Source organism: Hevea brasiliensis, chromosome 1, assembly GCF_030052815.1.
Source record: "Hevea brasiliensis isolate MT/VB/25A 57/8 chromosome 1, ASM3005281v1, whole genome shotgun sequence".
NCBI lineage: Eukaryota > Viridiplantae > Streptophyta > Magnoliopsida > Malpighiales > Euphorbiaceae > Hevea > Hevea brasiliensis.
This window is the reverse complement of record NC_079493.1, coordinates 1522416-1539139: the sequence shown is the minus strand read 5'-3', so window position 1 is coordinate 1539139 and position 16724 is coordinate 1522416. Positions and strand designations below refer to the sequence as shown.

The 16724-nt window shown below is 35.1% G+C and overlaps 1 protein-coding gene and 1 long non-coding RNA gene across 2 annotated transcripts; both read right to left on the bottom strand.

The window, feature by feature from the left end:
- Positions 1-5749: 5749 nt before the first annotated feature.
- Positions 5750-6291, bottom strand: LOC131182963 (uncharacterized mitochondrial protein AtMg00810-like). Its single transcript, XM_058152529.1, has 2 exons — positions 6186-6291; positions 5750-6102 (listed from the first exon to the last, which is right to left on the bottom strand). Exons 1-2 carry the CDS (start codon positions 6289-6291, stop codon positions 5750-5752), a joined length of 459 nt encoding a protein of 152 aa, XP_058008512.1.
- A 1067-nt stretch (positions 6292-7358) lies between these two features.
- LOC131179240 (uncharacterized) lies at positions 7359-9228 on the bottom strand. The gene is made up of 3 exons (XR_009148225.1): positions 8908-9228; positions 8108-8164; positions 7359-7541 (listed from the first exon to the last, which is right to left on the bottom strand). It is a non-coding gene; the product is annotated as an uncharacterized LOC131179240 (long non-coding RNA).
- Between the last annotated feature and the right edge of the window lie 7496 nt (positions 9229-16724).

Sequence of the window (16724 nt, the reverse complement as noted above, 5' to 3'; positions counted from 1 at the left end):
AATTATAATAATTAAATACCTTAAAAAATTTTATATTTTGATAATTAAACTGATTGGCAGTTTAAAAAATTATGTCATTGTCAATCAAAATAATAAAAATTAGCTCATATAGATAGATTTCTATAAATTTAAATAATATAATTTATAATAATTATTATAAATTTAATGAACAAAATTAATTAATTTTAGCTTAACTAAATTCAAATTTAAATATTTAAATATAATTATGAATTATCGTAAATGTTTAGCTTTTATGATGAATTGTAAATTTGATTTTAAAAATTAAATATAATTATATTATTTAATGTTATGATAAATTATAAATCGATGAAAATATTTTTTACTTTTTCTCCAATAGAAAGAAAATAATTTAATTTTAATTTAAACAAGTGTGATCGGATCTATTGAATTAATGTAATTATGGCCAAACACACGACAAGAGTCAAACCAGTCAAATGAATAACGCATACGTGCTTCATCCACGTAACACATTCCTGCCCATAATTATTTCAATGAGAAATAGAAATCGTGGACAATTGAGGGCAAAAAATGCCTCGGAAACGCAGTGAGTTGACTCGGAAATGTTACTGAGTTGAGTTAGCTGGTATATTTAAGCTTGGGTGGGCAGTTTTATTTTGTTTTTATTCAGAGGGACAAAAGGAGAGCTAAAATGGGGCAAATGGCGGGAACTACTTCCACTAAATGCTATTACCCGCCAATATTTTCAAAGTTATTCTCAATATTATTTGGTGAAAAAAAAATAAATAAATAAATAAATGGGTGAGGGTACATTTGGAAACAAATTTAGAACATAGAAATATTATTTATTAACGTAACCACTTAATAATATTCTAATTTCCCATGAAATTTATGAATTTTTAAATATGGCTAATTATATTTAGACTATGTTATTTTGAGTAATATAATAATTATATAAATGGAATTCAAAAATAAATTTATAATTATTATTTTAAGCGCTCAATGGATAAAATATTGATAAAAATTATTTTATTTGAATTTGAATTTGGTTGATTCAAATTTGATTAAATTTTATCTTAAATTATTTATATTTATCTCATATCCAATTATCGTTATTTGAAAACTATTTAAATTTTTTTAATTTTATATATTTTAACTACTAATTTATATAAAAATAACTTTTACTGATAATTTATATTTTAAAATTTTAATAATTCAAAAAATATAAATTTTAGACGTATTCTATAATTTCGTAGTTTAATATAAAGTAAAATTATTTTATTATGAAAATTTATTTAGTATTTTTTTTTGCATAAAATAAGATAATTTAATAAAATTTATAAATAATATATAAGTTATTGTTAATTTTGTTAGTGTAATTAATAATTAACCATACCAAATTAAATTTTAAGTTTTTTTATTGACAATAATTAATTTTAATTTATTTTTGTTCGAATTAAGATATTCATGTTAAAACTTGTTAACAACAAAAAAAAATAATAATTTGATGTTTAATGAATAAATTATTTTTCATGATTAAAATTAATAAATAATTATTAACATATTATAAATAATGATTAAGATGATTATGATATTTATAGTTACAAATAAGAAATACTTATTTATTATAATAATTATGATATTTATAGTTATAAATAAAAAATATTTATTTATTATAATTATATAAAATATATTTTTTAAAAATTATAACATTAATAGTTATGAATTATATTAACAATGCATTAATAATTATTAGACATAAGTTATTAACTATCGTAACAACAATGATTGATATCTAAATAATTAAATAAAATATAGAGTGATTTTCTTAACATTTAAATAGTGATATAATTATTATAATTAATAAAAATTATAAATTACACTTTTATCAAACAATAATTAATATTCATTGAAAAAATAAATAATAAGAGTTTTTTAATATCTGAACAATTAATTTAAGAAAAATATTTAAACAATAAAAATTTAATAATTTCATTATAAATAGATTACCTCTTAAATATTTAATTATTATTATTATTTTGTTCACTTTTAAAATTCTTTTAAGCATAATAATATCTTAACTCCATAAATTTATTATTATTATTATTATTTTAAAGTTTACATGTTATAATATATATATATATATATATATATATATATATATATATATATATATATATTGGAGGGGCCTCCACACCCTAACTAGAAGTCCACCCCTAGATATGGCCTCCCTTTAGCCTTGGAGCGTTTGGTTTTCCCATCCTTACCTTAGGAGTTGGATTACAAATATATTTTTGGGCTTTGTCTACATTATGTGTTTTCTAGAGAAGGGTCTTGTTTCAACATGCTTGTAAAAATACTTGCTAGATAAGCCACTTTGGACAATGATTATGAGTTGGCTTCTGTGGTGATGGTGTCAAGACCCAACTATGGCCCGGACCGACACTAGGACCTGGGCCAGCCTAAAGCTCTCGAGGCCCGTAGTAAGCTTAACTATTCCTCAACTCAACTCTAAGGCTCATTTGGGCCCAATTTCAAGAATTCAACCGGACAAAGTCCGGCCATAAAATGGACAATTTAACGGGGAGCTTTTGACTCGCCTAACCTGTAAACACAATATATAATAAATTGGAGAGCTCAGCTCACTCTCCTCATAATCAAATATCAATAAAAATAAATGGGAGCTCGACTCCCTCATCCAGTCCAACATACACGCTTTTAATGAATATACAGGTCCAACATGGCAATTATATTACAGACCCAAATCAAATAAATATTTCTAACACTTGCGGAATCTAATAATTTTAACCCAATAGAACAAAACACATTAAAAACTATCAATGGACCTGTGAAGAAGAAGAGCAGGTTAGGCACAATGAAAATCCTCCTGTAGCTTGGAAAAATAGATGAATAGGAGTGAACGTTCGACTCAGAGAGTAAAATATCAATTTTAACTATAATCTCTATAGCTATCTAAAACTAATGCACCCTGTGAAGTGAAATGTAATATCGTCATAAATTTCATACAAATTACATCAAAAAGGTAATTTGGAGCACGCACACACTCGATAATGTCAAACAATACATATATGGGAGCTGATCCCCTATACAGCCCTCTTAATCCAACCTCTGCCAGTGAATATTTCAAGAAGGACTTTCACTTAATAAACCAAATACGAGGTCCTAGCGAAGATCTCAAGCCGTGTCAACCCATCCTATCCATATCCAGTACCATATCACACGCACGCCAACGCACGCACACTGCTCCAAATTACCACAAATAACACCCATGGCAATTCATCAATTAAGAATGCAATATAAAACGTGCCTAGTATTTAACTACATATATATATATAAGTGATGCATGAGCATGTTTGAACATATAGTAATATCGAAATTACAATTAAAATTAATATTTTACTCACAGACTTAACTGCAGTCACTGTAGTGGCTGGGCAGAGGAGGAAGGCTGTCCCGGCTCACCTCACAATTTTTTTATAATTATTTAGTACATTTGACTCAATACAAACTAAGAAAAAGACTAAAGATGTCCTAAGTCCTACCGAAAATTCGGCAGAGTCTCTCCTATACCTAGGACCTACCCAACCTACAAAATGGCTTAAAACGCATTTCTATATCCACAAACCATACACCCACAACTCATTCACATCACACAACCCCTCTTGGGCCCATCCAAACAGTCATCAATCACAATATGTAAAATTATAATTTAGTCCTTATAATTAACCCTTTTGCAAAAACTACTCAAATGAGCTCTAAAAATTCTAAAACTTTGCCCTGCGGTCCTTAACAATATTACTAAACTAATGCAAAAGAAATTATAATTTTCTAAGCTACCACAAATATTTTATGGATTTTTAATCCCATTCAAGAAAAAGTAAGGTTCGGGTTTACCTATGCCGATTCCGACTTCGGAGACGCGCTTGGGACGTCTGATAACGGTGGGGTAGCTAAAACCTCGGCCCAATTCTAAGACTTTTTGGTAGCCTGTCTGTCTGGCTCGAAATTTATAAACCCAGGCAACCATTGAATTTCAGAGAATTGAAAGTACCTACACGAAGCCTACAACACGGGGGTTAGTATAAAATTTTTACGAAATTTTCTAAGCTTATTTAGTGCTTGGAAAAATACTACGAAATTTCATGGGACCTATCGAAAATGGTGTCGAAAAATTTTGAAGTTTATATTGCCGCGAAGCTCTTGACGAGTGGAGCACTCTAGTACTCTCGGTTTTCTCGTGAGGTTCACGGTTTGCGAGAAATCTAGCCCAAAAGTCAAAATGGGCTAAAACTTTCCGGCCAAATATTGGGCAAACCGCTAGATGAATTTTGGTGTTATTGGTGTATTTGGAAAGCTCTCGAGGTGTAGATGAAGTTTGGCACAAGACCCGGTCCGATCGGTGGCCAGATCGGTCGAATTTTGGTCGGGAAGTCGAAACGGCGCCCGCGCTCAAGGTAGGACTTCGCGCGTCATTTTCGGCCGCCTTGGAGAGCCGGCCGGCAGTGGGGAAGGGCTGGGGCAGCGCGCCGGCGAGTGGGGAGGGCTGGGGTGGCGGCGGCGCGGCCAGGGGAGGTGAGAGGAGAGAGAAAATGGGAGAGAGATGAGAGACGTCGGGCGTGTGCGAGAGGAGGAAGAAAAAAAGAAAGGCCGGTCCTATTCGAGATACAAAATTTTGAATTTTTACTCTTTCTTGGGACCGAAAAGGAGGCCCAAAAATTTTGAAAAAATTCTAAAAAACTCAGAATATTTCGTAGAGTTCAAATATATTTTTAGTTTTGCCACATGGTCTTTAAATTAATTTTTAAAAATCATCAAAGTTTTACGTTTTCAGAAAATCAAACCCGATTTCTAAAATCCGAAAAATTTCAAATAATTTTCTAAAATTTAAATAAAATAAAATATTAATATTTACCCATAAAATAGTAATTTTAAAAATTATGGGTGTTACAGATGGGTTCTATGTTGTGTAAATCTCTTGGGCTAGGTTGCAGTTCTTAGGGTTTAGTGTCGCTTTGGTACCTCCAAGGATGTACACGATGTTGTAGATGAGGTATCTGTTGGAAATCTACAGTAAACACAAAAGGCTGCCACATATGACTTTTATCAAATAGATGGGGACCAAAAAAAAAAAAATCTGCAGTAGGCTTGAGCTAATTTAGGAATTAAACAAAGCAACATAAAAATAGAAAAATTATAGTAGAAAGACGAGATACAATTGAATGAAGTTGCTATTTTATTCACTTGCCAAAATGAAGTAAACAACAGGCCCATAAATAGGCTTTACACAATAACAAATTAACGAAAGAAGAGTAATAAAATACTAGTATAAAGTAGAAAATAAAGAAACAGAATTAATAACATCCAACTCAGCAAAAAAACTAATATTTCGGTAACTGACTTTGAATCATTCTCCAACACTCCCCCTTGATTCAAAGTTACAGACACCAAGTTGGAGCCTAAAATAAACATGTTTATATCAAGGAAGGGACTTTGTCAAAACATCTGCCAGCTGCTCATTTGTGTTGCAGTACTTCAAAATGATTGATTCATCTAACATAATATCTCAAATGAAATGAACTCGAATATCTATATGCTTGGTTCTTCCATGAAAAGCTGGATTTTTGGACATAGAAATTGCGGCTTGATTATCCCAGTAAATTTCAGTTGCTTTTTGCTGTTCTTGATTAACATCAACTAGAATTCTTCTTAACCATAAGGCTTGACATGCTGAGGAACTTGCAGCTGTATATTATAATTCAGATGAAGACAAGGTTGTTACTGTTTGCTTCTTTGAACTCCAGCATACAGTAGCTGATCCAAGACTAAAAATATAACCAGATGTGCTTCTTTTATCCTCCAAAAAACCAGCCCAATCACTATCAGTATAGGCAAATAATTTGAACTCTGAGACATGACCATACCATATCCCAAAATCAACTGTTCCGACAATATAACGTAGAACCCTTTTTGCAACTCCAAAATGATGCTTTGATGGACAATGCATGAACTTGGAAATAACTCCGACAGTAAAAGAAATATCTGGCCGTGTACTAGTCAAGTAGATTAAGCCTCCAACCAGACTTCTAAAACTCCTTGCATCCACTGGTTCAGTACCATCATCAAATTGCAATTTTTCATTTAAATTCATTGGTGTGGCTACAATTTTACAACCCAACATGTCAAACCTTTAAGCAAATCAGCAACATATTTCTTCTGTAACACAAAGATGCCATCTTCAACTTGCTTCACCTTAAGCCCAAGAAAGTACTGCAACTCTCCAAGATTTGTCATTTCGAATTTCTTTACCATGGAAGCTTTGAATTCATTAATAAAAGGAGAAGAAGATCCCATATAAATCATATCATCCACATAGAGGCAAACAATGAGAAAATCATTTGTACCTTGCTTCTTAACATAAAGATTGGGCTCATTCTTACTTCTTTCAAAGCCATTTTGGAGAAAGTAAGTATCAATTTTGTTGTACCATGCACGCAGTGCCTGCTTCAGTCCATAGAGAGCTTTTCGCAGCTTATACACTTTATCCTCTTTGCCTTTAATTAGGAATCCTTTAGGCTAAGCAATGTAAACCTCTTATTACAATTCACCATTTGGAAATGTTGATTTAACATCAAACTGATACATGGTCCTTTTCAAATATGCAGTCAATGCCAAGATGATTCTGACTGTCTCAAACCGTGCAACTGGAGATAAAATATCATCATAATCCACTCTTGGTTATTGTGAATAGCTTTTCACTACCAATCGTGCTTTGTGCTTTTGAATACTGCCATCTGCTTGAAACTTGGTTTGAAAGACCTATTTGACTCCAACTACTTTCCTGTCTTTGGGAAGATCTAAAAGCTCTGACGTCTCATTTCACTGAATTGCTACGAGTTCCTCCTTCATTGCATTATGCCTGTAACACCCTAGGCAAATCCCACATCGAAAAAACACGGGAGAGATGCTGGGTTCATAAGATGGAGGTTCCTAACCCCTATTGACGCGTTTTAAAACCGTGAGGGCTTCAGCCTAGAGCGGACAATATCACTAGTGGGCCGGGCCATTACAATGCCACTCTTCTTTTTCTATTGCTTCTGTCACGACCCAACCTATGGGCCGGACCGGCACTAGGACCTGGGCCAGCTTAAAGCCCCCGAGGCCCGTAGTAAGCCTAACTATTCCTCAAATCCATAACCAGGCCCACAATTTAGGCCCAATATGCACATAAAATAATTTAAATTAAACTGTTATACTCATATTTCGGGCCAACTTAGCCCATAAATTATCAGAAAAAAAAATTTGGAGAGCCCAACTCAATCCTGTTACCTCATTTATAACCATTTAAAACTCATAAATTTTTTTCTTTTCATTTATTAATACGAAAACTTGAATTCATACAGTCCCTGACAGGCTTAATACTACTACTAGCACATGCGGAGTCCTAAATTACAAATTTAAAGAATAATAATACAATTAAGTAATCTTCTCATAACCTGAGAGAAAAGGGACAGGTTATTCAAAAAAATGTCTCCTCCTGTAGCCTGGAAAAAATATGTTGAACAGGAGTGAGCATTCGACTTAGAGAGTAAAATATCAATTTTAACCATAATCTCTATAACTATCTAAAGCTAATGCACCCTGTAGAGTGAAATGTAACATCAACAACAATTGCACATCATAACATCAAAAAGGTAATTTGGAGCACTCACACACCCTGTAATATCAATCATAATATATGGGAGCTGATCCCCTATACAGCTCTCTTAAATCCAACCTGGTGCCAGCGAAGAACTCAAGCCGGACTTTCGCTTAATAAACCAAATCGGGGGTCCCAGCGAAGAACTCAAGCCGTGACTACCCCCCGAAGGATCGGGTCCCAGCGAAGAACTCAAGCCGTGACTACCCGTCCTATCCATAGTCCACACCACATCACACGCACACTGCTCCAAATTACCACAACAACATACATGGCACTTTCACAGTTATGAATGCAACATAAATCGTGCCTAAAGTTTATCTACATAGATATATGCATATAAGTGATGCATGGGCATGCTTGAACATATAATAATATTGAAATTACAATTAAAATTAATATTTTACTCACAGTACACCGATGACTATTGTGGCTGCTGGATGCAGGAAAATAGCTGACCTCGATCACCTAATAATTAAATTATAAATTTATTAGTACTAAGTTAAGACAAAACTCTAAAGAGGCAATAGATAGCCTAATTCATGCCGGAAATTCGGCAGAGTTTTCCCTATACCTGGGACCTACCCAACCTGCAAAAAGGCTCAAATAACACTTCTAAATTCTCAATTTCCACAACCACATCTCATCAATATCTCATGGCCCCTCCTGGGCCCTCCAAATCAGACAATACTCAAAATCTTAAAAATTACGTTTTAGTCCCTATAATTGACATTTTTCAAAAATCCACTCAAACAAGCTCTAAAAATTCTAAAATTTTGCCCCGCGGTCCTTAATAATATTATAAGGTTATTGCAAAATGAATTGTAATTTTCTAATCACCCATGAATATTTTATTCAAGAATTTTACTCAATTTCCTAAGTTTTCAACAACTAACATATCCTTAATTCAACCCAATTTAATATTCACATATTTAAACCTCCATCCTCAAGCTTCAACCAATCATATAAAATTTAAATATCTTAATTTCAAATAATCTTATATGCCCATATGCTAAAAATCTAACTAAAATCCATCCATATTTCTCAAAAATATTCTACAATCACTCAAAAATTCAACTAACATCATAGAATATCTCCAAATAATTTTACTTTCATCATATATTTTTCTTAGAATTTTTCTCAAATTTTTCCTGTTTAAGAAACACTGTATTTATGCTCCACAGACAGCGAAATAATATAAATAGTCTTACCCGAAGTTTATCTGCGTCTCAAAAATTCCAAAAATTTACGAGGAAGCCTCTGGAAGTTGAATTATCTCCATAGCCCACCGGAGCCACCGTCGGAACCACCGCGCACGGTGGCCGGCCGCCGGTCGCTGGCGACATTTGCCGGATCTGATCATACCACCATGTTCCTCTCCTCTTCCTAAGTCCATAGGTGGTCTCGGATCGTCGATCCAACGGTCGGATCTTCGTAGATCTGACGAAAAAGCTTGAAAAACCCGAATCTTCTCTCTTCCATATCTCACTCATCCGACCTCCATTTGCTGCAAAATTGGTATCAAAAGAAAGATCTCGGAACAAGCTTTCCAACGCCACCAGAATCGCCTCGATCGGACGTCGGACAAAGCCGGAATCGCGCCGGAAAGCCGCTGCCCACTGTGCACACGTTTTCTCTCTCTTCTCCCTCTTGCCGCTGCCGTGGTCCGCCGTCGCCGGAGGGTCGCCGGCCGGGTGGGGAACTGCTTGGGACGTCGTCGGCCGGTCGCCGGAGAAAGGAAGAAGAAGAAGAGAGGGAAGGAGAGGAGAAAGAAGAGAAAGGGGGGGGGGGGTTTCCTCCTCCCGTTTTTTAAATAATTTTTTTTTAATCAAAACTTTGACAGTGACAGTGGAATTCCACTGTCACACGCCAAAGTCAAATCTCTTTTTTTTTTTTTTTTCGGTTGTTACATTCTTCCCCCCTTAAAAAAAAATTCGTCCTCGAATTTTCGAATAAACAAGAGATAAGGAAAAGAAGATTATTAGAAAAAGCACAATCATTACTCCTCCAGCTATGCAAAAATTGATAAAACATTTATTCTTCAAACTCTTCGTATATTATATATGATATTCTACCGCTCTCTGATTCTACTATAGTATCCTATTTGTCATCTCTTATCTCTTGGCTATTCACTGACCATTCTTCTGACACCTCAGGTATTTATTATAACTCTATTACTCTCGACTTGATCTCTGATAATTTTAATTAACTTTGGCGCTTACCTCACTTTTATTACGCCCTAACGTGTCTCTTAGTGACTTCAGTCCTTATCCCTTTGTTTCAATAATCTCTGTTTCCCCAAAACATGACTTATGTTCCTTATCTTAAGGCATCCTATGAGTAGCTTTCCTGTAGCACCTAATCTAGGCATCTTGTTCGAGATCTTTACTCTTCTTATGACCTCAGTGGTCAATACCTATAAATCTTCACACTTCCATGATACTTCAAATTTCTAATCTCTTTTGTGTCATTACTAAGGTACTCAGACCAACTTCTGTCCATCTTATGTAACCAGTCAGGCAGAGTCTCCTCCAAGGGCCAAGTGTATCATTTATCAATATTGGAAAGTGAACTGGGTCTCTCCTTATAGGAACAAAAGTGTTTATATTCCCTGACAACTCAATCCATGCGACTTTATCGATTTCTCACTCCTTCTCTGGAATGAGAATATCTAGACTTTTTCCTAAAGCTTCTTAGTACGTGGCCTACTTCTGACACATTGGCACTCAGATCGAGGCTCTACTAATCCTTTAATCTATCATCTTATAATAACTTGTTTTAAACATCCCTTAGTGTGTTCCTAGCATACCTATTCCTCCTTATCCTCCTCATTATAACTAGCTATACTGTGCTTTCTTCCTATCATTTGGATCTTATCCACTTCCTTTTCCTATTTCTGCTATTATTGATATCCTTTCAACCTACTGTACTTATTCCTCAATCTTAATCCTATTTCACCCTTACATCTTTTTCCTTCAAGGATGTTCCTCCCATCATCAACTTTAACTTTCATCTTATTTCTGAGTCTTATCTTGATTACTAGTTCTATTACTCCAGGAATTCTAACCTTACGATTTACTCCTACCAGCACATTTTTCACTTTATGTAACACTTGTAGTTAACCATAGAAATTTCTTTTTATATCCCCTTTTTCCAACTTAACTATCAGAACATTATCATTCCCTACCAGCCTTAGTAGGAAATTGCTTATCCTGGATGGATATGAGCCCCATAAACTATAAGTTCCATCTGAACTAACACGACTGTGGGAAATATGTGTCATGCCTTATTTCTAAACAAGATACTTCACATGTTCATTCTCCTTAATATAATCACATATACTGCCCATAACTTTCCAAACTTCAGCCTCATCTTTTCCTATTAGCAACAATCTCATTCGCTGTAACTCATTCACAATTAGTATTCTCTCCAGCTCATAATTTAAAATAGTCACAAGCCTTAGTAGCTAACTCAATTTGACTCCTGTTATTACTCTGATCGTCCTTTCATACTTAACACTAGGTATGCACTTACAGTCATTTTCATATCACAAAATTGTATATGAATTGGTGCCTACCAAACTCTCAAATAACTAGGTCTCCTTGACTCAGTCTCTGTTCCTTATATAACCTTCTAGAACCAAAAGCACAAGCTAAACTTGAAAAGAAAGAAAAATATCCTCTTATATTCAACTACGCCCGATTGTCCAAATAATAATGTTTAACCTATGTTTCTTGGTCTTTCTCTTCAAATTTCATCATCTCCTAGCACAATTGTGCTCTACCTATAAGGTATCATCTGCATGAACCCTTTACCGTACCATTGTCCTTCCTGACATAATATTTTATAATTTATTAACTTTACTTATACTCGACTTATGATTCATATCTATCATCGTTGATATTGTGCCCTTAACTTTTGTTGAATTCTGAAAATTTTCTCTTACTAATAAATTCTTCCAACACTAATCCCACCCTTATCTATGATCATTAATTTGATCCTTGAACTTTCTAGTGATTTATAACTACCTAGACTCGTCACTTTTCGTTCTACCCCTACTGTTGTCATGTCGTTATTGTTTTACTACAAAGTGATTCTGTTGAACACACTAAAAATGTTTGCCTGACATTCATAATGAACCTCTAACTACCTTGTCACTATCTCAAAAGTCTAACTTAAAGCCTCTGTGTCATTATCTATCATTCTTTTCCTCTCATCATACCTTTTTGATCCCTTAGATTAACTTTTATTCAACTTACTGCTTACTAACTTCTTTTTCTCCGCCTCCTTAAATAGTCCGCAATACCATCGTACACTTTCTAGCTTTTACTCATTATTATTGTATTCCATACCTCCATCACTGTTCTCACTAATATGGTCCCATTTTGGGTTCTTCATCCTTGTCATTCACCTTGTCAATAATAACACATAGCCTACCTTATATCTTAACTTTGTTCCTTTTATTATGCACTCTTTATATTGTCCTTTCATTTATTTCCTTTGTCTTACCCAAAATAGAACTTGACTATTCTATCCCTGGTTCCATTCTTCTTCCTAACATGACAGTTGTACTTGCTAACAATATCTTTCAGAGTCTCTACCACGTTATCACATATCTGTGCTATTCAGATTTGGTCCTTTGACCACCCTAGCTAGTACTTCCACTGGCATTTAGAATATATTGCATTTGCAATCAATTGTCCAAACCTTCATTCTGCACTTTCTCTATCCATTGGCCTTATCTTTGCTAATTTATTTCTCTTAACACTATTATAATTAGATTATACTATTGTTTTAAACAATATGAAGTTAGAAAGGAACTCAGGAAATTACAGTCATACCTTCATTGTATGATCTCTATTCTTATCCTTTAGCTTACATGATATCCTTACTACCTCGAGAACTGATTCTGCAGTAATTTTATTTATTTGTTATTATTATTATCATTATTATTATTTATTTATTTTATTATTATTATTATTATTTTCCATGTTTACTCAATTAGCCAAAACTTAAGATTCCGGGCACCCAAACCCATCATCCAATTCAAAGGATTTACATCCATCGTGATCTAATTATATATGATTCATATAATGGAACTTGCATCATCTGTAGGATACCCGAGCCAACTACTCTCTACCACACTTTACAATCCCATCTGGGGCACTATTTTGTTGGCAACTATTATCAGTAATAACTTTCGATCCCTTCTGAAAAGATAGGACTATACCCTAACTTGCTGCAACAAAGGTACTACATTTACCACCTTGCCCAAAACCATGTCAAATTAATGTCTCTTTTATCATATCATAGCTCTGTAAATCATCAATTCATAATTTCGACCTTCTCTAGGTAGTAGGGTTGTACTTTATTCCTTACTGATACACACAAGGTATACTATTCTCACTAAACTCTAAGCAAAACGTCTGTCGTACTACAAAAATGATCCACAATTCCATACTGAAGACTAGATGATCTCACCCTATAGGTGTCACCTTTACTTTACAACTAATCTGAAACCTCTGGTCTGATGGCAACTCTTGATGTAACTCTAGCTCATGTTAGGGTAACTGAGTCACTGACTCTAGTTATCACCCCACTGTGACCTTTCAATATTCTAACTCTAGACCCCTAACTAGGAGTTCCCCAACTCCTCTGCAGATATAGAACTCTGTTCTAGCATAACTGTACCAAAACAGAAGCCATCCGTAAACACCCTCATTATGGAGCACCACGGGGATGCACGTAGCTCTACACAATAATCTCATGTCGGTACTGTAATCTGCAGCTTACAGAGCAGACATCGAGAACATTGTATAGTTACTACGATACGTCCTAACAGACTTGGTCTCCTAATTTCTTATCTCTCTTGAATCTTCTATTATCACAAACTTATTCTGGTCATCTCATCGATGATCGCCAAAGTGGTATCCTCATCCTTATCTAGGGCAACTGTACTTTTAAGACTCACTTTCATGTACTCTTGCCTTACACGAAATGGGCACACCATTTAAACCCATACTGACAAAAATATAGTATTTATTGGAGTACATATCCTCATGATAGACCTCAACATGTCTGCTAACTCTATTTCACCTTTCTATGTACTCCACGAAAATCGAGACACTAACTGAGGCACTTTTATAGTTTCTGAGTTATAACGCAGAATTTAGAAATAAGGAATTACAGAAAAAGACGAAACAGAATCCTATACTCCGCATGTAACATCCTAACAAGACTCCTTTTACACTCCCAATTATATTATTTCCAATGAATCTAGAGCCTAAGCTCTGATACCAACTTTGTCACGACCCAACCTATGGGCCGGACCGGCACTAGGACCTGGGCCAGCCTAAAGCCCCCGAGGCCCGTAGTAAGCCTAACTATTCCTCAAATCCATAACCAGGCCCACAATTTAGGCCCAATATGCAAATAAAATAATTTAAATTAAACTGTTATACTCATATTTCGGGCCAACTTAGCCCATAAATTATCAGAAACAAAAATTTGGGGAGCCCAGCTCAATCCTGTTACCTCATTTATAACCATTTAAAACTCATAAAATTTTTTCTTTTCATTTATTAATACGAAAACTTGAATTCATACAGTCCCTGACAGGCTTAATGCTACTACTAGCACATGCGAAGTCCTAAATTACAAATTTAGAGAATAATAATACAATTAAGTAATCTTCTCATAACCTGAGAGAAAAGGGACAGGTTATTCAAAAAAATGTCTCCTCCTGTAGCCTGGAAAAAATATGTTGAACAGGAGTGAGCGTTCGACTCAGAGAGTAAAATATCAATTTTAACCATAATCTCTATAACTATCTAAAGCTAATGCACCCTGTAGAGTGAAATGCAACATCAACAACAATTGCACATCATAACATTAAAAAGGTAATTTGGAGCACTCACACACCCTGTAATATCAATCATAATATATGGGAGCTGATCCCCTATACAGCTCTCTTAAATCCAACCTGGTGCCAGCGAAGAACTCAAGCCGGACTTTCGCTTAATAAACCAAATCGGGGGTCCCAGCGAAGAACTCAAGTCGTGACTACCCCCCGAAGGATCGGGTCCCAGCGAAGAACTCAAGCCGTGACTACCCGTCCTATCCATAGTCCACACCACATCACACGCACACCAACGCACGCACACTGCTCCAAATTACCACAACAACATACATGGCACTTTCACAGTTATGAATGCGACATAAATCGTGCATAAAGTTTATCTACATAGATATATGCATATAAGTGATGCATGGGCATGCTTGAACATATAATAATATTGAAATTACAATTAAAATTAATATTTTACTCACAGTACACCGATGACTATTGTGGCTGCTGGATGCAGGAAAATAGCTGACCTCGATCACCTAATAATTAAATTATAAATTTATTAGTACTAAGTTAAGACAAAACTCTAAAGAGGTAATAGATAGCCTAATTCATGCCGGAAATTCGACAGAGTTTTCCCTATACCTGGGACCTACCCAACCTGCAAAAAGGCTCAAATAACACATCTAAATTCTCAATTTCCACAACCACATATCATCAATATCTCATGGCCCCTCCTGGGCCCTCCAAATCAGACAATACTCAAAATCTTAAAAATTACGTTTTAGTCCCTATAATTGACATTTTTCAAAAATCCACTCAAACAAGCTCTAAAAATTCTAAAATTTTGCCCCGCGGTCCTTAATAATATTATAAGGTTATTGCAAAATGAATTGTAATTTTCTAATCACCCATAAATATTTTATTCAAGAATTTTACTCAATTTCCTAAGTTTTCAACAACTAATATATCCTTAATTCAACCCAATTTAATATTCACATATTTAAACCTCCATCCTCAAGCTTCAACCAATCATATAAAATTTAAATATCTTAATTTCAAATAATCTTATATGCCCATATGCTAAAAATCTAACTAAAATCCATCCATATTTCTCAAAAATATTCTACAATCACTCAAAAATTCAACTAACACCATAGAATATCTCCAAATAATTTTACTTTCATCATATATTTTTCTTAGAATTTTTCTCAAATTTTTCCTGTTTAAGAAACACTGTATTTATGCTCCACAGACAGCGAAATAATATAAATAGTCTTACCCGAAGTCTATCTGTGTCTCAAAAATTCCAAAAATTTACGAGGAAGCCTCTGGAAGTTGAATTATCTCCATAGCCCACCGAGTTTCGGAACCACAAGACGGTGGTCGGCCACGGTCGCCGGCGACATTTGCCGGATCTGATCATACCACCATGTTCCTCTCCTCTTCCTAAGTCCATAGGTGGTCTCGGATCGTCGATCCAACGGTCGGATCTTCGTAGATCTGACGAAAAAGCTTAAAAAACTCGAAACTTCTCTCCTCCATATCTCACTCATCCGACCTCCATTTGTTGCAAAATTGGTATCAAAAGAAAGGTCTCGGAACAAGCTTTCCAACGCCACCAGAATCGCCTCGATCGGACGTCGGACGAAGCCGGAATCATGCCGGAAAGCCGCTGCCCACTGTGCACACGTTTTCTCTCTCTTCTCCCTCTCTTGCCGCCGTTTCTGGTGGTCTGGCCGTCGCCGGAGGGTCGCCGGCTGGGTGGGGAACTGCTTGGGACGTCGCCGGCCGAATGCCGGAGAAAGGAAGAAGAAGAAGAAGGGAAGGAGAGGAGAGAGAAGAGAAAGGGGGGGGGTTTCCTCCTTCCGTTTTTGAAATAAATTTTTTTTTTTTAATCAAAACTTTGGCTGTGATAGTGGAATTCCACTGTCACACGCCAAAGTCAAATCTCATTTTTTTTTTTTTTTTCGGTTGTTACAGCTTCTTCATAAGTTATTGGATCAGCACCAAACAAGGCCTATGTAGACTCATAAATTTCAGCCAATGATTTGAATATCCTTGGAGGAGTGTCATCTTCAAATGAACTTCTGCTGTTTGAAGATGACAAGTTTGGTGAAGTTGGAGGAGATGAACTTGAAAAATTTGAGGAAGGAGGTTGTTGGACTTTAGTCTGTGGAG

Excerpts from the sequence above, each read along its gene's own strand:
- LOC131182963 (XM_058152529.1), bottom strand. The coding sequence starts at position 6,291 with ATGACAAATCTTGGAGAGTTGCAGTACTTTCTTGGGCTTAAGGTGAAG. Across the intron at positions 6,103-6,185 it reads TGTTGCTGATTTGCTTAAAG|TGGATGCAAGGAGTTTTAGA; the intron begins GTTTGACATGTT and ends GTACTGAACCAG.